This window comes from Onychomys torridus, chromosome 12 (genome assembly GCF_903995425.1).
Source record: "Onychomys torridus chromosome 12, mOncTor1.1, whole genome shotgun sequence".
In the NCBI taxonomy this organism is placed as follows: Eukaryota; Metazoa; Chordata; class Mammalia; order Rodentia; family Cricetidae; genus Onychomys; species Onychomys torridus.
In genome coordinates, this window is record NC_050454.1 from 13,042,928 (window position 1) to 13,067,229 (window position 24,302).

Below are 24,302 nucleotides of genomic sequence, written 5' to 3' on the forward strand. Positions count from 1 at the left end.
AACCCTAAAATAAATCTTATTGGGCCTGGAAAGATGGCTCAGGGGTTAAGAACACTTGTCGCTCTTGCAAAGGACCTGGGTTTGATTCCCAGCACCCACATGGGGGGTTCACAACCATCCTTTGCTTCAGTTCCAGGAGATCTGATGCCCTCTTCTGATCTTCATGGGCACCAAGCATGTATGTGGTACACATACTATATTCAGGCAAAACACTCACACATAAAATAAAACAGATACACCTAAAAAACTAAAATTAAAAAACAAAACAAAACAAAACTAGGGCTGGAGTGATTGCTCAGAGGTTAACAGCTCTTCCAGAGGTCCTGAGTTCAATTCCCAACAACCATATGGTGGCTCACAGCCATCTGTAATGAGATCTGGTGCCCTCTTCCTGTATACATAATAATAAATAAATCTTTAAAAAATCGTTTTTGAAAAGGTAAAGGACAATTGAGGAAGATACCTGATATTGTCCTCTGGCCTCCACATGTACAGACAAATGTGTGCACCCACACTTGCAGGCATACCCCCTCCCCCACACAGGAGAGGAGAGGAGAGGGGAGAGAGAGAGAGTACTTAAATGAATGGGTACTTAAAGAATTTTATTTAGTTCATAGTTTTGGAGGATCAAAGGTTACCAGCCACACCCATCAGCCTTTGGCGAAGGTGACTACATTACATGACAAAGGACATCATGGCCAGGACAACTATGGGGGACAGGGTGTTGCATAGCTGTATCTTAAAACACTACTCATGAAGGGAGGATGGGAAGATAATGAAACTGAGAAGACCAGAGAAACTCAGAAATGTACAATAGTCACGAGGCCTCTCTGCCGTCAAGCAGGGAGCTCCAGGCATGCAGCTCTTGGGAGCTTCTCATCGATAAAGCTGTTTTTAAATCAACCACGCTTCTGTAAGTAACCTCAGTGATTACTGGTTCACCAAGCTAGATCTGGGTGGCATGGGTCCTTCGGTCTGTCATCAGCTCTCCCTGGGGCAAAGTAGTGTCTGTTCACATCTCCTCAGGAAGTCACATGACAGAGAGATTCTGGGACAGGGGAGGAATCAGGCCTATGCTTTTTATAATGACCTGCTAAAGTGGGTTGTGGGGAGGTGTCTCATGAAGACTACATCAATCTCTTTGAAAGTCAGTCAGTGTCCCTGGTAACCCCTCTCTTGAGATCTCCAGCAAGCATATCAACAGAGCCACAGCAAGTGACCCTCTGGGGGACAAAGCCCAGCAGCTTCCAAGCCAGGGCTGGAGTATCTTAGACTCCAGCAGGAGTGATGGGGAGGATGGCTACTATTGAAAGTGACCGCAAGCAGCCAGAGCCTCCATCGCTCTGCCTCTGTGACATCACAATGAGACTTCTTCTCCCCTCTCCTGGGCTGTGGCTTCTGTTGCTATGGACAGTCAAATTCTGGGAGTCGTCAGGAGAAAGAGTAGCTAGTAGCTTATTCTTGTCCTGTGAGTATGAGAATCACACCCTCTCCCTTTGTGTGTGTGTGTGTGTGTGTGTGTGTGTGTGTGAGAGAGAGAGAGAGAGAGAGAGAGAGAGAGAGAGAGAGAGAGAGAGACAGAGAGATCCCAAAAGCTGCTGTCTTCCTTAAGTAATCTCACCTTACTTTTTTGAGACAAGGTCTCTCGCTGACTCTGGAGCTTACTGTTTGGCTGAACTGCCTGGCCAGTAAGCCCCAGGATCCTCTTGTGGCTGCCTAACGGAATGTACCGATGATACACCCTGCTTTTACCTGGGACCTGAGGATCGAACTCAGGTCCTCAAGCTTGCACAGCGTGCACTTGGCCAGTTGAACCATCTCTTTCATCTCTTTCCAGGCGCTAGCCATGCCTTTCCTAAAAGAGGACATGACACGTGTGAAGGAGCCACAGCAGACGTCTGTGGTCCCACAGTCATGGTTCCTCCCGAGTCTGTTCGCTGCCTCCAATGTGATGCTGCTGGTCTTTTTGAGTGGCCTTTTCTTCGGGTTCCCGTAAGTGTCCCATGTCATCTGTTAGGTTTCTTACACGAAGACAGGATGGAAAATAAAGACAGTACAGAGGCAGGGGAGTGCAAGAAGGAGTAATGGAAGACCCAGGGAACAACTGTCTAGTTAGAGGGCCATGTGCAGGTGTGGAGTTTTGGAGTATTGGTGCGTGGGGATGGCGTGGGGGGTGAATGAGGTGGTAATGCCGGCGACCTTTGGTGGGGTCCCTGTGAGCCTGTCGCTTGCCTGGATACTGAGAGCTGGCTTTAGGTTCTGTCAGGGCCTGGGGAGGAGCTCTGGGCTGCTCTAGCTCAGGACTGAAAGTGGATCTGGTCTCAGTTGTAGGTGGCTGGCTCAGAACGGAGAGTGGGTCTTCCCCATGGTCACAGGCCCGCTCTTCATCCTCACCTTCTTCAGTCTTGTCTCGCTCAACTTCTCAGACCCTGGCATCTTACACCGAGGTGAGGACTCAGCCCCCTGGAAGGAGGAGGTAGCACCCCGAAGGCTGGTGCCCCACCTCCAGCCTCGGGGCCTCTATACCCCACGGCAGTACCATTCCGGCTCTAGTATTTCATTTCCTGAGCCACCAAGGTGTGGAGTTGGGGGTGCGGGAGCAGGACCCTGGAATTTTTCCAATTGCTTCAGAAGGGTGGGCTGCATAGGCTGGAGAAGGAAGCCTGTAGGCTTGTCCAAACCATGAGGCTTTCATTCCCTTGTCCCACTACACACAAAACTCAAATGCCACTGTTTCAAAGGCAGAGTTCTTTACACCAGGCTAGCTGGAGCACGCCACCCAACATCTCTCTCTCTCTCTCTGATGGTCAGCTTGCTCCGTTAGGGCAGGGATTCCCTTACTTACCTCTTCCCACACTCTCTGAGCCCAAGGCTGCAGTAGGGCTGCCCAGGGCACAGTGTGAAGGCTACTGCCTGACCCTCTTCCATGCCAGGCTCCATCAATGAGGATCCCATGATGGTGTACGTGGTAAGCGTGAATCAAAAGGCCTTCCGCCTACAATGGTGCCCCAAGTGCTGCTTTCATTGTCCACCCCGGACCTACCACTGCCCCTGGTGCAACATTTGTGTGGAGGTGAGACCCCTTGCTGCCTGCCTGTTTGCTAACCTGTCACCCAGACCTGGCCAGAACTTAAAGCCTCATCATAAGTGACCTGGCTGTGGGCATGAGACTTTTCCGTGACTGGTGATGGCCAAGGGTGACTGTGTACCCACCTGTTCTTGGTCCCTCACACAGGGCACTCCTCTGTGCCTGCCTCTGTCCAGGGAAGTTGGCACTCAGTATGGGTACTTTCATTTGTCTGGCCCTGGGGAAGGGAACGGGGAAGACTGTCCCTGTCCGTCTCCTAGTGGGCTGTCGCTGGGCATCTAAACCCTTCAGTTGGCTACGGGCCTGGTCTGAGGACTTTCCCTGTCCTTTGGATGTTTGAGTTGAGTCTCCCAGTTTGTACCAGCTTGTCTCGCCAGCTTACGAACGTGAGGAGGGACTCTGGCTGGGCCAGGCTGGTTTTTTAATTTTTGTTTGTTTTCATCTTCACCTAATAGATGAGAAAGTAAAGGCCCAGAGATGGTCTATGTCGGACTGAAAGCTATATACCAGGATAAGTCTCAAGACACAGAGTCTTAATTGTGTTCTAACCGGAAATGCCAGCATTAGGGACTTTGGTCACCAGGGTTCTTCCTGGGGGTCAAAGCCAGTGTGTGTGGGGGGCAAGAGTAAGTGACCTAGAGGGCTGAGTCGTTTGGGGTGATGGAAGCTGGTCCAAAGGACGGATCCTGGAGGCCTGCTTCGCTCCCTGTCACAGGACTTTGATCACCATTGCAAGTGGGTCAATAATTGCATCGGTCACCGCAACTTCCGCCTCTTTATGGTGCTGGTCCTGTCCCTCTGCCTCTACTCGGGCGCCCTGCTCATCACCTGCCTGATATTCCTAATTCGTACGAGCCATCTGCCCTTCTCCGTGGACAAGATTATGGCGTATCTACACGTGTCCAAAGACCCCCCCGTGAGGAGCCGCGGGGGAGGGGTGGAGGCAGGTGAGAGATGAGCTCTCCGAGGGTGGAGCCAGTGATGGATGAAGCTAGCCGGAGAAGCCACTAGAGAGGCTCAGTGTGGGCCGGGGAGCGTAAGGAAACGGACGGAGTGAAACAAAAACTAAGGAGCATTAAGAACCTAGTGGGGCCACATAAGGAGGTCTAAAAGGGGCGAGCGGGGCCACGGTGTGGTGGGAGAGGGTGGCGGGAGCATCGGTGGAGCGGGGAGGATGAGCTGGACCAGGCGTGGCTCCTTAGCTGGACAGCGTCCTGGTGGCTGCACCCGCGGCGGGCTTCCTGATTCCGCTCGTCCTGCTGCTGCTGATCCAGGCCATATCTGTGAGCACCGCGGAGCGCTCCTGCGAGAACAAGGTATGTGGGGCGGAGCGTGGGCGCCCGCTCGTCTGGCTGTGGGAAGCATCTTGGGTCCTCTGCTTGGATCCTCCACTGCCTTTGGCCCTGAGGCTAAGGCCTTCAGGACTCGGGTCCGCAGCAGCAGCTCAGACCACAGCGCCACCTGCTGGAGCCCGGTGGTGGCGCTCCGTCCCGATGCGCTGCCGCGTTCTGGGCTGCCTGCGTTTGAACCGGCGTAGGGACGGACAAAGGCTGCATCCCCCACTTCCCCTGGACCACACCAAGAAAAGCCAGTCCTGGGCTGTGTGTGTAGTTGGAACCGAGAGAAGGAGCAAGGAGTTAGACAGGCCCGAAACGCCACTCTGTGTGCTCTAATGTGATCTTGAAGGTTCGTGCGTTTCTAGCTTTGCAAAAGGACTAGGGAGCCAGGAAACAGAAAGAAGAAAAAAAAATTCCCTTCCAGTACTGGGGATTGAACCCAGGGCCTGGAAAATGCTAGGTCACTCAGCAGTATCCCAGGCCCCGCCTTTTTGAAACAGTCTCAGGAAGGCCTTGAACTTCCAATCCCCCTGGCTCAGCCTCGTAGGCAGCTGGGGTTAACGGCATCAATATGGCTGAAAGCAGAATGTAACTAAGAGAGCGAGGAAGCAGCTCTAATTCAGGTAAAATCGAGCGTGGGAGTTAGTCTTTTTTTTTCCCCCCAGAGCTGAGGGCCGAACCCAGGGCCTTGCGCTTTGCTAGGCAAGTGCTCTACCACTGCGCTAAATCCCCAACCCGGTGAGACAGGGTTTCTCTGTGTAGTTTTGGTGACTGTCTAGGATCTCGCTCTGTAGACCAGACTGGCCTCGAACTCGCAGAGATCCGCCTGGCACTGCCTCCCAAGTGCTGGGATTAAAGGCGTGAGCCACCGCTGCCTGGCACATTTTCCATGTAATACAAATCAGCATTTTTCTATACTTCCTATGCATCTAGCTGATCGTTTTCCATGCAACTTTTAAAATTCTGTCGATTGAATCAAATCCTTCTAAACATTGTCAGAATCCCCAGCGGGGCTGCCTGTTTCTCTTAATGGCCTCAGCCACATTGAAGGAGCCTTTCCATAGCACGATGGTTCGCGTAGCTTTTGGGCCATGGCATCCTGAATGGAGTCCTGGTTTCTTCTGGAGTATTGAAGATTCAAGTCTTGATAACAGGGGCACGGGGCACGGGGCAGTTGGGAGCAGGCAGGATTGTGCCCAAGACTCTCTAAGCTGGGATAAGGCTTAGCCTGCAGGAGGTGGGGTCTCCGGATGAGTGGGAAGGGGCATGGAGACCCTAGTGAAGAGTGTCCGGGGGACACTGGGCATGGTGGCACACCCTTTAACCACAGCATTGAGGATCACTGCAAGTTTGAGGCTGGCCTGGGCAACAAAAGTAAGTTCTAGGCCAGGCGGTGATGGCGTGTACCTTTAACCTCAGCACCCCGGGAGGCAGAACCAGGAGAATCTCTGTGAGTTCAAGGCCAGCCTGGGCTACAGAGTGAGTTCCAAAAGGTGCAAAGCCACACAGAGAAACCCTGTCTCGAAAAACCAAAAAAAAAAAAAAAAAAAAAAAGAAAAAAGAAAAAGAAGTGAGTTCTAGGCCATGCTGGGCTTCAGAGGGAGACTCCAGACAGACAGACAGACAGACAGACAAACCAAAAAGAAACTGGCCAGAGGAGGACTTGAACGTCGAGCTTGACCTTTGCCATATCAGCACATCTGGGCCAGGCTTTCCTAGGCCACGTGATGCTGGCTGGGAAAATCGGATCCAAACCACTGCTGACCTTCCAGATGATGAAATTCAGTGAAGACAAATATCCAGAAGGCAAAGATGAGTGTGGGGGTGGGGGGGGGAGGGCAAGAAACAGTGGTTGGATGGTGGGACTGTCTGTGGAGGGGCTGAGTGGTTACGGGAGGGTCTGAGCACCTGTCTGGAAGGTCAGAGGAGGGTCCGTGTGGCCACAGAGAGCAAGGTTGCTACAAAGGGGCGTACAGGTGATGGGGGGGGCGCCGGGGGGCGTGTGTGTGTGTGTGTGTGTGTGTGTGTGTGTGTCCTGCACGGGATAGTGTTAACATCAGCCTCGGCAGAGCTGCTCAGAATTGGGATGCTTTTCCGGTGAGTCCAACTCACTCCCTGGCGTCTCTGCCCTCCTTTGCAATCCGGTGGCAGCTGGAGCTGAGCTGACTGGCTGTGGGCAGGGAGCTGCCATGAGGGACTGGCCAGGTCTGACATTTTCTCATCCCCATACCCTTCCAGTGCAGGAACCATCAAGAATACAACCCTTTTGACCAAGGCTATGTCAGGAACTGGTACCTAACAATGTGTGCACCTCTGAGTCCCAAGTGAGTTGGGAACAGAGACATCTGAATAGTGGCCCCCAGGGCTGGTAGACAAAGTGGCCCCTCCTGTTCTCAGATCTTGCACGGTTCAGGTCTTTCCTTTGGGGTCATCCCCACCACCACCACCACCATGGGGCCCTTCTGTGAGTTCTTGTGGGTTGAGGGGATAAGAGAGCTGCAGCCAGAAAAGGCTAGCTAGCTCCAGGCAGGGCTGGCCTCTGGGATATGTCCTCAAACTGAGAGGGAGGACGGGGCTCTGGCTAAGAAGGGCATTGACTCCTTGCATCTGGCTTGTTTCTTTAGGTACATGTCTGAAGTCGTCTGTCTGCAAAGGCCAGTGGGGTCGGAATGGATCTATGAGAAGACACAGCCCGCACCACCGAGTCCTGAACACTGTTCCCCAGGTCCCCCTGGTCCCCCTGACACCTCTGAGCCCCCGGATCCCCTTGGCGCCCCTGATGCCCCTGGACCCCAGCCCCAACCTCCTCCGAGCACTGCAAGGAAGGGGCCTCGAGGAAGAGGTAAAGCCGTCATTGTTCTCAAGGAGGTGAGAAGGCAGAAGGCTTCTGTGGGAAAGTCCCCAAGAGGTGGGGCTGGCTCTGAAGCTGAAGTACTTAGAGCTTGGTTGAGACTTGTTAAACCTGCAGGGACCTTGAATGAGGGTGTCACAGGTCCCCAGAACACTCTCAGATGCCCCCCAGAAACAGAGAAAAGACCGCATCCCAACTTACTTTGGACCTGGGCCAGTCACTAGCTCTGGACCAGTGTCCTTGACTGTTAATGAGGATAGAGATTAGCCTACAGTTTATACTGTTTTGAAGAATATTCCTTTATGTAGATACAATTTTCCACACGGCCCAATTTCATTGAAATATATGGAAGTGGAATGTAAGGAGTATGATGAGGAAGGTCACCACAAATTCCCTCCCACCCCGTGGCCTTTGAGGAGCTAGTCTCTCCTTGGCTCGTCAATGGGGAGTTGGGGAGGGGGTGGAGCACCGGGGTTGCCTGGGAGCTGCAGCTGGGGAGGCTGGAGGAAGCCTGCATGTTCCCACTCCGTGTTTAGATTGATGTCAGCCCACGGCTGTCCTTGCTGTCCGAGGAGCCTAGACGAGGCTGGCCCCGACGCACACTGAGCCTGGACCACCTGAACCTATACCTCCCCGTCTGAATCCTCGTGGCCCACTTGGGCCAAGCCCCTGTCGTTTCAATGGTGGGAGTATTGACACCTGCCAGTCCTCATTAAACGTTAATCATTGGTTTCTGATGAGGGTGTCAGGCCTGTTCAAAGGGCTTGGGGACCACGCCCTCCAGGGATGAGTGAGCCAGGATCCCTGGAGACTCAAGCACGGAGTTTATCAAGCCTGGGTCCGTGACCTTGGGCAAGACACTACAGTTCCCTCATTCTTACGATGGACGGACAGTAGTAATTGCAGCCTTCCTGATGAGAGCTGGCAATGGTGTAAGAAAACGGCCAGTCATGTCCGCGCTGGGGAAGGACGCGGCCTCCGCCCTGCAGTGCCTGCATCTGGCTGCAGAGGGCGCCCGCTGCCCGGGAACGCACAAGTCTCGCTCGGCCCTTTGCACTGCCGCACTGGGCCTTGTGGGTTGGAAGGCCATCAGACCAGGTGTGGGGACTCTTCTAGAGGCCACTCTTAAGAGATTATGGAGGGATGTGGTGCGCTCACTCTTAATGCTAAGCCTGCATCTTTCCTGCAAACGCGTCTCATTTTTGATGTATCCTGCCCCCCCCCATACTTCACCTGTCCCTGGTGTGATCCAAGGTCTAGGGAGTCTTCAGGTCCCTAGGAGTGCTTGGTGGAGCACATGGCCAGCTCTCTAGCTCTTTAGACAATATAGTCTAGCTTCACTCCTTCCTCTGTCTGTCTGTCTCTCTGTCTGTCTGTCTCTCTGTGTCTGTCTCTCTCTGTCTCTGTCTCTCTGTCTCTGTCTCTCTGTCTCTCTGTCTCTCTCTCTCTCACACACACACACACACACACACACACACACACACACACACACACTCATCCCCCAGCTCCCCCATCCCTCCTCACCTGTCCTTGGAGGCCTCAGGCCCCTCCCTGTCAAATTTGTCAACTCTGCCTGCTCCGCTTCTGGCCCTATGGGCTGCCGGCTTAGCTCCCTTTTCAACAGCAGGAGTGTCTATGGGGCTTGGGGCTTTTCTCCAGTTGTACCCTTGGTCAACTTAGAAGCCTTTGGGTTCTAAGTGGAATTTTGGATATTTGTCATTGGCATATCAAAAGTCAGGCCAGGCCAGGCCTGGTGTGGCATGGCTTTAATCCCAGTACTTGGGAGGCAGAGGCAGGAGGACCTCTGTGAGTTTGAGGCCAGCCTGGTCTACATAGCAAGTTCCAGAACAGTCAGAACTATATAGACCTTATCTATAAATAAACAAGCAAGCAAGCAAACAAACAAATAAGACATTGAAAAAAGGTACATAGACCTTGTCTATAAACAAACAAATAAACAAACAAACAAATAAATAAAAGACATTGAAAAAAGATCAGCCCAGCTTGGCCCTTCCAGATTGTGCCAGGGACCACATTTTAGGCTATTACGGGGGGGGGGGGGGGGGGACACGACACGTTTAAATGCAGAGCTAGGGCTGGAGAGATGGCTCAGCAGTTAAGAGCACTGGGTGTTCTTCCTGAGGTTCTGAGTTCAATTCCCAGCACCCACATGGTGGCTCACAACTGTCTGTAATGAGATCTGGCACCCTCTTCTGACCTGCAGACAGAAAGAACACTGTATACATAATAAATCTTAAAAAACAAAAACAAAAAAACAGAGCTAGCACAGCTGGTACTTTGGAGCCACTAAGCCCAGATGTGTGTCTACACCTGTGTGTGCAGGGGGGCAACACCCCAGCTTCAAGAAAATGGCAAGAATGTGACAGTCAGGCGTTCCTGCTTACTCCCTCCAAAGGAGAGCTCTCCAGGTGCTCTGGGCCTGGGCCAGAGGAATGGAGGATCTTGGGGCCAAGGCTGCAACTTCCTGGCTTGAGAGGGGCACCGCCCAGCTCCTCTAGGAGCTTGGGGGAGGCTATCTCCCTTCAGCCCGGCCTGGCTTGGGACTGTGCTTATTGGTTCCTAGTCTCAAGATATGCAGGAGGCTCATCCAGCCCCAGCGGCCTAAGAGGTGTTGTTCTCCCTGACTCATAAAGCCTCAGTTACCCCACTAGACAAGGATGCCGTTTTCTTCAGATTCTCAAAGGAGGCCCTGACTCCTCCAAAGGCAGTTACTTCTTCCTCTGGGGTGAGGATTCTGGGTCTCTGTGCTTCCTAGTTGAGAATTTCTACAGCCCACCCCTGCCCTTGACGTCCCTTCCCCTAAACTTCAGGCCACCCGCCCGGGTCCTTCCCTTGAAGCCTTTGGTTACGCTGCCTCCACTTTTCTGCAGAACTTGACTTTGGTTCTCAGACATGACCCGCCCAGTCCTTGGCCAACAGATAAGCTGAGAGCTGTTATCAGAGCCTCGTTATGGGGCCTACTCTCCACATGCCCAGAAAGCCCTAGCACCCTCAGAGTGAAGCCAAGCTGGAGCTGGAGCACCCTCTGCAGGAACCCAGCCAGCTCCTGGAGCCTTCAAGAGGTTTCCAAAAACATCTCCAAAGTGGTCCGCATGGCCTTTTGGGATGTCGAGACTTGTAGGGTAAGACACAGCAAAGCCCAGTGACTGACCACTCAAACTCTGTATGCCATGGTAGATATCACGTCCCTTTGCTCAGCCTAACGCTCCCCACAGCGTCATTTACCTTATGAAGAGTCGCTGGCTTTGACCTCCTAGAGGAAGACGGTGTGTGTGTGTGTGTGTGTGTGTGTGTGTGTGCGTGTGTGAGACCCTTCATCCCACGGCCCACCGCCACTAGTTTCAGTCATGGTTTGGGGACTAGGGAAGTGGTTAACTAAGATAACCTAACGGCATCGATGGCAGCGAGCCTGGTGACTCTCTGCTTCCCAGAAGGCCACTGCCATTTCCCCTCTCGGCAGAGCCTGAGGAGCAGCCGCCGGGTCCTGGCTCTCCCTCCCGCCCCAGGCTCCACTGATAAGCCCGTGGCTGTGCATCCCAGTCTGGGGCGCTGGGGAGCTGATAAGGAGGCTGCTGAAGCCCTTTCCATCCTGGGCCACCTGATAAGGGTCCCTGCTGCCTCTGGTTCACCCCACCCTGCTCTGCCCTAACCACCCCACCCAAGAGGGGGCCCTGCAAGTGGCTGAAGGTGGGGCAAGGCAGGAGGATGGGGCAGAGGGGACAGTGCAGAGTGAGAGTCGGGGCCAGACTCCTCACACCTCACAGGGCACGGGGCACCTTGCTGGTCACCCTCCTGGGGCACCTGGGTCAGGTGTCAGGCCCTAAGGAGACCTCTGTCTGGGCTTGAGGTTTTTTTTGTTTTTTTGTTTTTTGTTTTTTTGTTTGTGTGTGTGTGTGTGTGTGTGTGTGTGTGTGTGTTGTTTTTGTTTTTGTTTTGTTTTGTTTTTTGGTTTTTCTGAGACAGGGTTTCTCTGTGTAGCTTTGCGCCTTTCCTGGAACTCACTCTGTAGCCCAGGCTGGCCTCGAACTCACAGAGATCCACCTGCCTCTGCCTCCCAAGTGCTGGGATTAAAGGTGTGCACCACCACGGCCCTGTGAATCTCTTTAGTTCTTAGGCAAGCCCTGGTTCCAGGTTCACCTCTACTTCTCATTGTCCTGTCTGGCCTGTGCTGAGAACCCAAGGCTATTCTAGTTTTAGAGATGAGGAGCTCAGCATTCAACAAGCCAGTAGTTTCCCCTGGTCATGCTAAGTGGGAGAGCCAAAAAACCCTCGGTGACCTTTCCCATGACGCGTTCTTCAGTGGGAAGACAGACTGCGGGCTTCTCTGTGAAAGGAGACAAGAGGAGTGGTCACAAGTCACAGGCACTGACCAGGCAGAGCAGGGGCTGCTCAGTCAATGGCGGTCGTCATTGTTAGAGTATGACCCAAGCAAGGGCTGCAGGAGGCGGGGCTTTGGTGGCCTGCTTGGGACTTCAAAATGCCAGTTACCATGGCAGCAGAATCCATCAGATCCCAGGAGAATGGGATCCCTGGTGGCTGAGCAGTGATCCCTTGGGGGAAGAGAGCTGCTTTATGCAGAAGTTTGTTGTACAGAAAGATGTCTCCAGGCCGAAGGGACTGGAGTGTAGACTTGGGATGGAGGGATAGGGGTGGAGGCAAAAGCTGGGACTGCCCTGCAGAGCAGTAGCATGGCCTCCGGGGCCACGGCTGCGCACTCCATTTAAGCAAACGGCTTGTGAGCTGTGTTTAGCTGCTTGCGTTCATGGCACCCCAGGCTGAGGGAAGTCAGAAGCCGCAGTTAGTTGTTCCTGGCTCCTGTTTCTCAGTGTCCCCAGCCACCTCCATCCAGACTCTCTTCTGTCACCTGTCACTCTCCTCTCCAGTCCCCTGTCCTTCCCCTTCCCTCTACCCTCTTTCCTGCTGTATTCTTTCATGCTGCCCTCCAGCTCACCATCCCTTTCACTCTCGTCCCCCCGCCCTCACCCCCGCCCGACGTTTCCTGGATGACAACTTCCAGGAACACGAAGTCAGTGGAGGACTTTCAAGTAAAGATGTCTAATTGTGATTCTTGGAAGCTGTGGGATCTCGGTCCAGAGCACAAGGCTGATCGCACAGGGCGCCTTTGTCTGCTGCTGCCCCGGGGCTTCTGCAGCCCAGCCAGGCACCCACTCCTAACTGCCTTCTGGTTGGGGCGGGTTTTGTTTTGCTATGGAAATCAGAGACTCCAAACTGGGGGCACCCTCTGGGGTGTCTGGCCACCTCATTTCTCAGGGAGGGCTTCCCCTGGAGTCACAGAGCTCATGAAAGGCCAGCTTCAGCTGCCTCCAGGTCTGCTGTGGGCCCCTTTCCACACCCTGTGGTAAGAAAGCTGGGCCAGGTCCTGTCGTGTAAACAGGAAGGGCCTAGAGACCTGGCTGCTTGGCATCAGCGAGCAGGACCCTAAGGTTGACGACAGCAACTACAGTCACTTTGAACGCTTTCCTGTGTGCCAGGCCTTGGGATAAACGCTCCGCTTGCATTGGTTCATTTAGCCCTCAAGGAAGGCACTGTTAGCACCTTTGTGGGTGTGACCCTGGACCGTCCCCAGACTCCTCCTGCCCCGACTTGGCATTCCTTTTAAAAATTTTAAGAGCTGGAGCTCAAACCCAGATTTTTCATGTATTCAAGGCAAGTGCCCCGTCACTGAGGTACAGTTTTAAATTTTGAGACAAGGTCTCATCAAGTTACTCAGGCTGGTCTTGAACTCGGTCTGAAGCCCATCCCTTGAACCCGTGGTCCTCCTGCGACAGCTTCTCAAGCAGATGGGCTCACAAGCCTATGCCACCATGCCCCTCATGCCTAGGATTCTGGCTCCATGAACAGGGCTCTGGCCTGGGCTCAACACTGCCGCATTAGGATCCTTGGCTGAAGCCCCTCCCTCCCCCTAGCAAGCAAAGGAGAAGTCAGTCAGGAAAGGTACTGAGGCCTCGTAGAGAACTGAGCTGGGAATTTCCCCGGCCCACTCATTTCTAGATCTCTCTTTGAGAGCCGTGAGCAAAAATGGAGAGATGCCCTCCACATGGCCTCATCCTGGTCAGGGCAGCAGGTGCTGTGGAGACAGCAAGAGTGGGTCTTTGGAGATGTAGGGTGGGGCCAGGCCCTGCTGCACCCTCAGTGTGTCCTAGATAGCTGCCAGCTTCTCAAAGTCACCCTTCCTTGTCTGTCAGCAAGAGAGTGGAGCCCACGTCTGGTCTTGAACGCACTGTGGGATGTCTCTACATGGTGTGGACTGTCCTTGGTCAAGAACTAAGGTGGGGTGGTTGCCCAGGGGGGCAGTGGGAGGACCACCTCAGTCTACTTAGTCTAGGATTCCCCTAGAATCCACTGGAGATTGAGTTCACAGTCTCACACATGCTAGACAAAAGTGCTGTCCCCCTTGACCATTTTTATTGGCATTGTAGACAGGTACTATCCTTGAACTTGCTCTTTAGCCCAGACTGAGCCTGAATTTTCGGTCCTCCTATGTCAGCCTCTCAAATAGCTGGGATTATAGATCTGGGCCACCAGCCCGGCTTCTCTCCCCTTCTGTTTCTGCTCTCTTTGACCCTCTGCCCTTTCACACACTCTGGAGTTAGATGACTTGGAAATAGCCAAGAGGGTAGGGCACCTCATTAACTCCTAGGCATTGAGCCCGGATCACCTTTCTGTGGTGACCTTCAGCGCCCTCTCCATTAGCCAAGTTATCTGTCTCTAAGGGAAAGAGCTAGGCTTAGTCTTGGGGGACAGGGTGGGCCCCTTGGCTCCCAGCTGGCAGCACAGTCTGAAGCCCCCAAGCCCCTGCTGTGGGGCCCTGGGGTGGAAGCCGTTTGTAAGGCTGTGAGATCTGTCTGTGCCCAGTCCACTCTGACTATCTGCAGGGACTTGGGCTGTTGGCCTGGCTCAGACACGAGGTTCTGGCTGCCTTGGGCACAGTCCAGAGAAAAGAGGAAAATGGCCTTTTCCAAAGCAGAGTCCAGAAGGAGGCACACAGGGGCTCTTTTCTCCGGACCTGGAGCCTTTCAGGTCTGTTTCCTTTAAATATCCTGCTGCAGGAAAGAGAAGCCCAAATCCAGACATTCCTAAAACATTCAGGTAGCGGCTTGGAAGAAGCAATTTGTTTGATTTTCATCCCACCCTGTTTCTGCACAGCGGGGTCTCAGGGACCTTCCCCTGGAGTTTGGTTGGAAGTCCCACACCCTTCCAGCTCCAGCCCTGCAGCTGCTGCACAGAAGCGGACCCGGGACCTTAATGGAGTTTGCTTTTTCTGCTTGAGTCCGTTTTTTGTTTTCTTTTGCTGGAGATCAAACTCTTGGCCATGTGCATAGTAAGCACACACTGCCACTGAGCTGCATCCCCAGCCCGGGCTTTGTTTGGTTTTGTTTGAGCTCACTTTTCTTTGATCCCCAGCTGTAATGGCACCGTTGACCACACCCTTTTCCTGAAAAGTCCTTCGCTTGCCCTCTGGGGTCAGGCACACTGTGGCTTCTTCTGACTCTTTTCTTACCACCCACCATCAAGGGCGTGCCTGGCCCCAGCATCTTCACTGTCTCTCTTGTCTTCAGCCTGGAGGCCTCTCCAGTGCACAGGGCTTTGTGTCTTCATCGGCCATGTTGGAATGAACCTGGTAGAGATGGCGATCGAGACAAACAGGTGCTCAAGGCTAGCCCAGATTCTAATAGCGGGGCAGGAACAGCCACTGGGAAAGAGGGGCCCTAGTTAGTATGAGAAAGAGAAAAGGCCACGAAGTGTGTCCCAAAGCTGGCCCTGGCCAAGAGGGAAACAGCAATCCTTCGGCAGCTTCATCTGTCCTACATGACCCTGGCTACAGGGGCGTGTTAGGACCTGATGGGGAAAGGGAGTCCTGGGAGAAGAGGCATTTGGAGGGGGGAAGCCATTCAAGACCTTATTGCTGGGAGGGGAGATGGTTTGGCGAGTAAAGATGCTCCTTGCACAAGTCCTGAGTTCCACTCCTGGAACCCACATGGGGGAGGCGGGAGTCAACTGTAATCCCAGCACTCCTGCTGTGAGAATGACTGGGACGCCGTGTGGCAGAAACAGGAGAGACCTTGCCTCAACAAGGTGAAAAGAGAGAACCAAGGTGTCCTGTGACCGCCACATGTGCCCTGTGGCGTGTGTGTATATACACACACCACACACACATTAAACAGTAACAAGGGAAGCTTGGTGTTTGGCTGAAGAAGAGCTATTTAAAAAAGGGCCTGGAAGGGGTTGGGGATTTAGCTCAGTGGTAGAGCGCTTGCCTAGCAAGTGCAAGGCCCTGGGTTCGATCCTCAGCTGGGGGCGGGGGGGGGGGGGAGGGTGGGGGGGGGGTGCGGGGAAGAGCCCGGAGCCTGAACTGGGGGTGGGAAGAAGAGTCACATTCACTAGTCAAACATGAGTATCCACAGTGTGTGCAGGGGGCAACAACAGTGTGAGGTGAACTTTTAAGAAGAATGCATTTGCTGGGCGGTGGTGCCACACGCCTTTAATCCCAGCACTTGGGAGGCAGAGCCAGGCGGATCTCTGTGAGTTGGAAACCAGCCTTAATTAAATGCTATTTTGAAATTACAGGGGTAGAGGCCGCAGAGACACAGACGGCTCATTGGTTGAGAGCACCAGCTGTTCTTGCAGAGGACCTGGGTTTAGTTCCCAGCACCCACCTGGGTGACTCACGGCCATCTGTAACTCCAGTTCCAAGAGATCAGATTCTGACCTCTGTAGGCACCAGGCACACTGTGGTACACAGACATACACACAGACACTCAGACACATAAAAACAAATCTTGTAAGTAAAAATAATTTCATGTGTATTATTTTTAAAAGACCGGAGGCAAATTAATCAGATATGTCGACTGAGTGGGAGTTTCCTAAGTAGGGGGATTCTAGCTGTAGGTGGGGTGTCAGGACGCTTGATTTCCAGGCCAGCTCTTCCTCTGCCTTGCTCTGGGTGACTAAGAAAATCTTTCCCGTCCCATGCATGGAACCAGGCACTCTCCAACTCAGATGTTACTTGAGACTAATCAGGACCAGGTGCTTAGGGACAGTTTTAATGGCACAGCTGGTGCTGCCCACCCCTGTGCAGGCCTAAGCAGCCAAGCCCAGCCAGCCAAGGCCTCAACCAAGCCTGGGCCTCTCTCCTAACCCGGGAGGAAGCAGCCCCCACAACCCCTTCCCCCCAGCTCTGGGCTCTGATCTCAAATTAGAATTCCACCTCTTTTCTCTGCCTGGGTATGAATCATGAAAAGCCGCCTACACCATCAGCAGCTGCCCCAGAACAAAGAGGCTTCGGGCAGAGCGGTGGCCTGGACAGCCACACTAGCCCCGAGGCTTCATAGGGAAAGGAGGGGACCAAACAGGCATGTGTAGTGGCAGGACAGGATGCGATGTGTGTCACAGGTCCCTTCTTATACCAGGTCCTCACAGCTCCCTGGGCAGTAACAATGTCGCCTGTGCCACACGGAGGTGGTGGCAAGCGAGGCTCAGTCCTCACTGGGACACTGGGGGAGGGGGAAGAGGTGATGGGGGTTGTTCTCCCTAGGCCTGAGGATGATTACCAGCTGTCACTCCCCGCCCACACCACCTTAGCTTGGTCTGTGGTCGCAGGAGTTTAAATTCATTTCTGATTGAGTCTGTGGGAAAACTGATTCTCCCTCTTTGCTCTCAGGCCTCGGTCCTGTCAGGCCCCCATGTCCTCCTCCTGAGAAGCCCGCAGATCCAGAACCTTCTGTGACCCCTCCATGGGGGCTGTAAGTCCGGTTCTTAGGTGAAGCGGCCTCTTCAACAGGATGGGACATGAACCACACTGGTGTCCCGTCCCCTCTTGCTGAGCTGCCCCCAGCCACCTGCTCTGTGTCCTTTCACAGTGTTCCTCCTTGGCCAACCGATTTCACCCCTTAGCCTCAGCCTGCTCCTCACTTCTGCCCCTTTATTATTTTTTTCTTAAATCCTGAAGTAGAAGAAATTATGTTCACTCTCCCATCTGACGTTAGCTTGTCGGGCACAGTCAAGATAAACAAATCCTTACTGTTGACGTCGGTTTTCAGGGCAGTCTGCTGGCGGAGCCAGGCCTGTCCGTGCACACTGCCACCCAGGCACACTGCCGTCTGTGCACACTGCCGTCTGTGCACACTGCCGCCCGTGCACACTGCCGTCTGTGCACACTGCCGCCCGTGCACACTGCTGTCTGTGCACACTGCCGTCTGTGCACACTGCTGTCTGTGCACACTGCCGTCTGTACACACTGCTGCCCGTGCACACTGCTGTCTGTGCACACTGCCGCCTGTGCACACTGCTGTCTGTGCACACTGCATCTGTACACACTGCTGCTCAGGCACACTGCCGTCTGTGCACACTGCTTCCTGTCCACACTGCTGTCTGTGCACACTGCTTCCTGTGCACACTGCCGTCTGTGCACACTGCCGTCTGTGCACACTGCTTCCTGTGCACACTGCTGTCTGTGCACACTGCTGTCTGTGCACACTGCCGCCCAGGCACACTGCCGTCCCTGCACACTGCCGCCCAGGCACACTGCCGTCTGTGCACACTGCCGTCTGTGCACACTGCCGTCTGTGCACACTGCCGTCTGTGCACACTGCCGTCTGTGCACACTGCCACCCGTGCACACTGCCGTCTGTGCACACTGCCACCCCGTGCACACTGCTGTCTGTGCACACTGCTGTCTGTACACACTGCCACCCGTGCACACTACTGTCTGTACACACTGCCGTCTGTACACACTGCCACCCGTGCACACTGCTGTCTGTACACACTGCCGTCTGTGCACACTGCCGTCTATGCACACTGCCGTCTGTGCACACTGCCGTCTGTGCACACTGCCGTCTGTGCACACTGCCATCTGTGCACACTGCCACCCGTGCACACTGCCGTCTGTGCACACTGCCGCCTGTGCACACTGCTGTCTGTGCACACTGCCACCCGTGCACACTGCCGTCTGTGCACACTGCTGTCTGTGCACACTGCCGTCTGTGCACACTGCTGTCTGTGCACACTGCCGTCTGTGCACACTGCTGTCTGTGCACACTGCCGTCTGTGCACACTGCCGTCTGTGCACACTGCTGTCTGTGCACACTGCCGTCTGTGCACACTGCCGTCTGTGCACACTGCTGTCTGTGCACACTGCCGTCTGTGCACACTGCTGCCCGGGCACACTGCCATCTGTGCACACTGCTTCCTGTCCACACTGCTTCCTGTCCACACTGCTGTCTGTGCACACTGCTTCCTGTGCACACTGCTGTCTGTGCACACTGCCGTCTGTGCACACTGCTGCCCGGGCACACTGCCGTCTGTACACACTGCTGTCTGTGCACACTGCCGTCTGTGCACACTGCTGTCTGTGCACACTGCCATCTGTACACACTGCTGCCCGGGTACACTGCCGTCTGTGCACACTGCCACCTGTGCACACTGCCACCTGTGCACACTGCTGCCCGGGCACACTGCCATCTGTGCACACTGCTTCCTGTCCACACTGCTGTCTGTGCACACTGCTTCCTGTGCACACTGCTGTCTGTGCACACTGCCGTCTGTGCACACTGCTGCCTGTGCACACTGCCGCCTGTGCACACTGCTGCCTGTGCACACTGCTGTCTGTGCACACTGCCGTCTGTACACACTGCTTCCTGTGCACACTGCTTCCTGTGCACACTGCTGTCTGTGCACACTGCTGTCTGTGCACACTGCTGTCTGTGCACACTGCCGTCTGTACACACTGCTTCCTGTGCACACTGCTTCCTGTGCACACTGCCGTCTGTACACACTGCTTCCTGTGCACACTGCTGCCCGGGCACACTGCTCTAGCGGCCTGGGCAGGAAAGCAAATGTATTCTCACTTTCTCCCCTGACACTAGCTTTCCCTTCGTTAGGTCTCAGGTACAGGCTGGCAGGAGATGTGTGCCACCTGGAAGTGGTACCCAAAAGTGACATCTTAACCCCTAGGATGAGTTAAAGTCTCATTTCACATTAGACCCTTGTCCTTCTGTCTGTCCGGCTCTAAGGCCTGAGTTGCCCTGATCCTGGGTCTCCAGGGTGGCTTGTAGCACCCCCAGCATGGAGGTGTCTCCAAGGCCTACAGCTTTGGCAGGAGGTTCACTAGAGGGCCTTCCAAAGCATGATGTGACAACCTGGCGGGTCCCCTGGGACCTCATAATTTAATTGTTGAGTGTTTGAGTGGCTGTTAAACAGGAATGTCGATAGTTCAAAAAAGCTTGACTTGACCTTGAGGTGAAACATTTGGAGACTTCTTTTTAGAGAGAGACAGAGACAGAGACAGAGACAGAGACAGAGACAGAGAGGCAGAGAGAGAATGGACAAGTGCATCTAAAGACCAGAGGTGATTTTCTCCTACTGCTCTCCATGTGATGCACTCACTTATTTTTGAGACAGTCTCTCACTGATCCCAGAGATTGCTGTTTGGGCTAGACTGGCTGGCCACCCGGAATCTCTCTATCTCTGCCCTCCCCCATTGCTGGGGTTATAGACACATGCCACTGTGCCCAATTTCTGGGGTTCTAAACTTAGGTCCTCATGCCCATTTAGCAAGCACTTTACCCACTGAATCACTTACCAAGACCAGAACAAAAGATTGTTGTTGATGAATTGCTTAAAAGTGGTAGAAGTTGCCTGTGTTCATCAGATTGTATATGGACTATGCTCCTCCTAACACACACACACACACACACACACACACACACACACACGCACACACACACGCACACGCACACGCACACGCACACACACACGCACAAGACAGGGTTTCTCTGTGTAACCCCTGCTCCCCTGCTGTCTTGGAACTCTCTGTAGCCCAGGCTGGCCTCAAACTCACAGAGATCCATCTGCCTCTGCCTCCCGAGTGCTGGGATTAAAGGTGTGCTCCACCACCGCCCAGCTCTGGCTTGGACTATGCTCTTCAACAAAGTAATTTTTTCTGTAAAGTGAGGTAATTTAAAGTTGATTGTCAGCTAGCACCATGATATCCTGGTATAAGAACCGCAAGAGAACCTTGAGAGACTATGTTTGGAAGACTGTTCCCTCCCACTGCTCACAACAGCCCCTTCGGGCAGGTGTTATGTCTCATGAAACCAGAAAGGGGCCCAGAGAGGTGAGGTGAGTTACTTAAAGTCACTGTCTTCGCTGCTGGCAGTGACCTGGTTGGGATGATGGGTCTAGAGAAAAATGTCAGTCACCTAGCCGCCAGTCCCTGGCTCAGCAGTTCAGCCCTCCTCTCTGAGGTGAGCTGTGTAGAGACTAAGGATGTCCTCCAACTTGCTGACTGACCTTTGACTGGCTGACCCCAGCCTAAGGTAGGGCAGATAGCAGACTGGGAATGAGGCAGAGGTGTGGTGAAAAGGAGGACCAAGAAGAAATGGAAAGACAGGCAAAGACATGCAGGCCATGTAGCTCCAGAGTACATCAGCAGAATTGAACTCACTCCCACTGGCCAGTATGGGTCTCCAAGGCAACGCTGACACCTAGTCTGCTGACAGGTAAGAATCTGAGTCAAAGGAAAGCCGTGAACGTGACGAGGGCATCACACATAGCCTCCAGCACCATGAATGATGGAGGCCTTTGTACACCTTCCTGCTGGAGCAGACAGCCTTCTAGATCCCGATTTCAACGGGCCTCTTTTGAGTCCCTTGGGGGTGTCTTTCTCACCTCGGGAGAGCTTGCCACTGACCCATTCCTCTGCCTTTGCTCTGCTCTCATTCACCAGGCTTCCAGGCTGGCCGTATGAGGTAAACACTGGTTCAAAGAGAACTAACAAGGGTCAGTGGCAGCCATATAGGCCTGTGATCACAGCACTCAGAAGGGTGGAATCGGGGCATCAGGAGTTCAAGGTCAGACTCAGCTACATAGGAAGATGGAGGCCTGCTAGGCTATGTGAGACCCTGTATTACACTCCCCCAAGAGGGAACTACCACACAGGTAGTGACCAAGCTCTATGCTCAGTGTGGATTATGTATGCAAACACAGAGGGGCGAAAGGAAAGCGTAACTCCTCACTGGACCCCAACAGCCCCGTTGTGCCAGGAGGGGCGGAGAAACTAGCCCTGTTAGACACACAGGAAGGAGGCTCAGGGAAGCGAGGGTGAACAGCCGGGGGAATCAGAGCAAGGCACTTAGGACCATCCAGACCCAGATGAGGCCAAGCTGAAGACTGGCTTGGCTGTGGGGGATGAGAGGAAGGCTGATAGAGAGCGTGAGGAAGAGAAGGAAACAGTGTGGTCTGCTCTCTGCCAGCCAAGCTGCCACAGGAGAGGTGGCCAGGGTAATTCACTGAGGAGGTTGGGGGTGTTGCAGGCTGGCAGGGGCAGGGGGCAGAGGCTGCTTTGCGGTTAGTTGGGGATGAGAGATGATTTCTGATACCTGTTAAGAGAAGTCCCCCAAAAACGTTCTGTTTCAGGAACTGTATTCCAGAGATTAGCCCACTCTTTTTTATTACCTTAAAAATGAAAACAAAACTGAGCAATGCTTTTCTTAAGTCCTCCTCATGACCACCAGCTTTATTTTTATATCTGTTTGAGACGGTGTTTCCAGGCTGGCCTCAAACTCATAGAGATCCTCCTGTCTTGTAGTGCTGCCCAGACCTGGCAATTTAGTGGGTCATTGTGGCGCACGCCTTTAATTCCAGCACTCGGAAGGCAGAGGCAGATGGATCTCTGAGTTCGAGGCCAGCCTGGTCTACAGAGTGAGATCCAGGATAGTCAGAGCTACACAGAGAAACCCTGTCTTGAAAAAACAAAAAGGAAAAAGAAAAGGTGGCAACTTGTGTAGTGGGTAGCCATCCCAGCCTTGGCCTGGAAGTTCCAACCCCCACTGAGGCTTCGGTAATGGCCACGCCCACAAGGCGGGGCGGAGAAGGAAGCGGAAGACCAAGGATGGAGAGGACAGGTCGCTCTTGGTTCTGGGACCCTGGACGCTGGAGGTAGACTGAGCAGAGTTCTCCAGAGAACACCGCCAAACTGCACCATACCTTTGCCAGACCCTGCAACCTACCCCTTCATTTGTAAGTTACCCCACAAAATAAACCTCCCTTTTAACAACGTGGAGTGGCCTTAATAATTTCACCAGCTACAAACTTGAGCTCAATCCTGAGAACCCACATAAGGGAAGACCGAGAGAACTGAGCACACAGGAATTGTCCTCTGACTGCCAGGCGCGACGGTGGGGTGCCCCATCCCCGTTTTTGTGGTGCTCACATGCACAATGTTTTTTAAAAAGAGAAACAAGGTGGAGTGTAGTGGTTGAAGAACAGACCCCGACTTCAGTATCTGATCTCTATAGACGTCCACCATACACACGTGCACCCACACAGTAATGAAAAACACACTTAAGAAAGGTGGTCCAATTTGAGTTGGGAGCAATATTCCTTAGAGTTAATGGACAACCAACCAAAACAGGAACAATATTGCAGGTCGAGGTTTCTGTTTGTGGTCAAAGAATAAGTTCCTGCTTGTCCTGTGTTAAATCTTTGCAAGTTAAGGCTTCTATTTGTAGCTATTTGTAATTAAGAATAAGTTCCTGTTCCCTGTTTCTTTACTTTTTTTTTTTTTTAATTTTGGTTTATCTCTGCCTCCTGAGTGTTGGGATTAAAGGTGTAAACCACCACCACCTGGTGTTCCTGTTTCTTAGATCTGATGTAAAGCACAAAACATGTTTTTCAACTATACTAAACTTGAGACTCCATTCACAGGATGTATTTATATCCTGACCCCTGTTCCTTCCCTTTCATTGTATCTTCCTAACAATCTGTGCACACCTTATCTCCCCTGTAAAAGGGACCTCAAGAGGCTGGCAGGGGCTGCTCTCTCAAATCCCAACTTAGAGGGAGACAGCTGGCTGGCCAGTCCCGGCCGCACCCCAAAACACAGCCTGTCTAACTGGGCAATCGTGGATTTCATCTTTTCCCCTCATGATTCTTAGGTTTAACACTCTGGCCTCATATGTGAGCATGGGGGTGCTGTCCTCCATAGTGCATATCATGAATACATGCACAGTATTATTTTTGGGGGGCGGATTCGAGACAGGGTTTCTCTGTGTAGTTTTGGCGCCTTTCCTGGATCTTGCTCTGTAGACCAGGCTGGCCTGGAATTCACAGAGATCCACCTGACTCTGCCTCCCGAGTGCTGGGATTAAAGGCGTGTGCCACCACCACCGGTCCAGTATTTTTAAAGAAAAACACATAAGATGGAGAAGAGGTTGAAGAAGATGCCCTGACGTCATCCACCATACACATGTGCACACATACCTACACCCTGCACACAGAAAAAATACATTAAAAAAAAAAAGATTGTCCAATTTGAGTTTTAAAATGAATTTTGGCATTCCATGTACATTCCTGTAACACCACCTCTACAATCAAGAGAGCAGATCTGCCACTTCCAAGCATTTCTTCAAGCCCCTTTGGCCTGCTTGGCCTCCCCTGAGCCTCGCCCAGTGACTTATGGCCAGGATTCCAGGCCAGGAGAGCAGGCATCCAGCCAAGGCTTGCCTAAGCTCTGTCTCCTGGCCAGAGTGCTTCAAGGAGCATGAAAGACTTCTCCAGAAGGTATCTCAGGCCCTCTGTACCTCCCGCTCCATGTTGCTATGAGCCTTTATCTGCAGAAGAAGAGGAGGAGGGTGAGGAGGACACAGCCTGTTTAAGAGGAAAGAGAAGCTTGTGTTCCTAAAAGGACACCATAAACACAACAAAAAACATGCATAAGGACCAATGTGATACACGTGCAAAGTCTAGAAACAGTGCAGGAATTACAGTTCAGAATATATAAAGGATGCCTCGAAATAAGAAAAGGTGAGAAAGACGTAAGCTGGTGTCTCGTGTGAATGAAATAGGTGTTCAGGAAACATGTAAGAGCACCCCACTTCTTTAGAAAGTGCAGTGGATGCCACTCCTCAGATTGGCAGAAATAAAAGGAGAGTGTAATCCAGTATTCAGGAGAACGTGGGGCAGAGAGGACACAGCGTGTCGCTGC

At 53.1% G+C, this 24,302-nt stretch overlaps 1 protein-coding gene across 2 annotated transcripts; it reads left to right on the forward strand.

Annotated features, from left to right (window-relative positions):
* The first annotated feature begins 1,846 nt into the window (after positions 1-1,846).
* Positions 1,847-7,792, forward strand: Zdhhc19 (zinc finger DHHC-type palmitoyltransferase 19). 2 transcript variants are annotated; one of them, XM_036203777.1, is made up of 7 exons: positions 1,847-1,992; positions 2,326-2,447; positions 2,934-3,073; positions 3,804-3,976; positions 4,299-4,404; positions 6,664-6,749; positions 7,050-7,792. In XM_036203777.1, the coding sequence occupies exons 1-7, from the start codon at positions 1,847-1,849 to the stop codon at positions 7,498-7,500; spliced, it is 1,224 nt and encodes a 407-aa protein (XP_036059670.1). In that variant the 3' UTR covers positions 7,501-7,792. The 2 variants fall into 2 exon arrangements, 1 of the variants encoding a protein (XP_036059670.1); XR_004946318.1 differs by lacking the exons at positions 1,847-1,992; positions 2,326-2,447; positions 2,934-3,073; positions 3,804-3,976; positions 6,664-6,749 and having other exon boundaries at positions 4,048-4,404; positions 7,050-7,111.
* Positions 7,793-24,302: the final 16,510 nt, after the last annotated feature.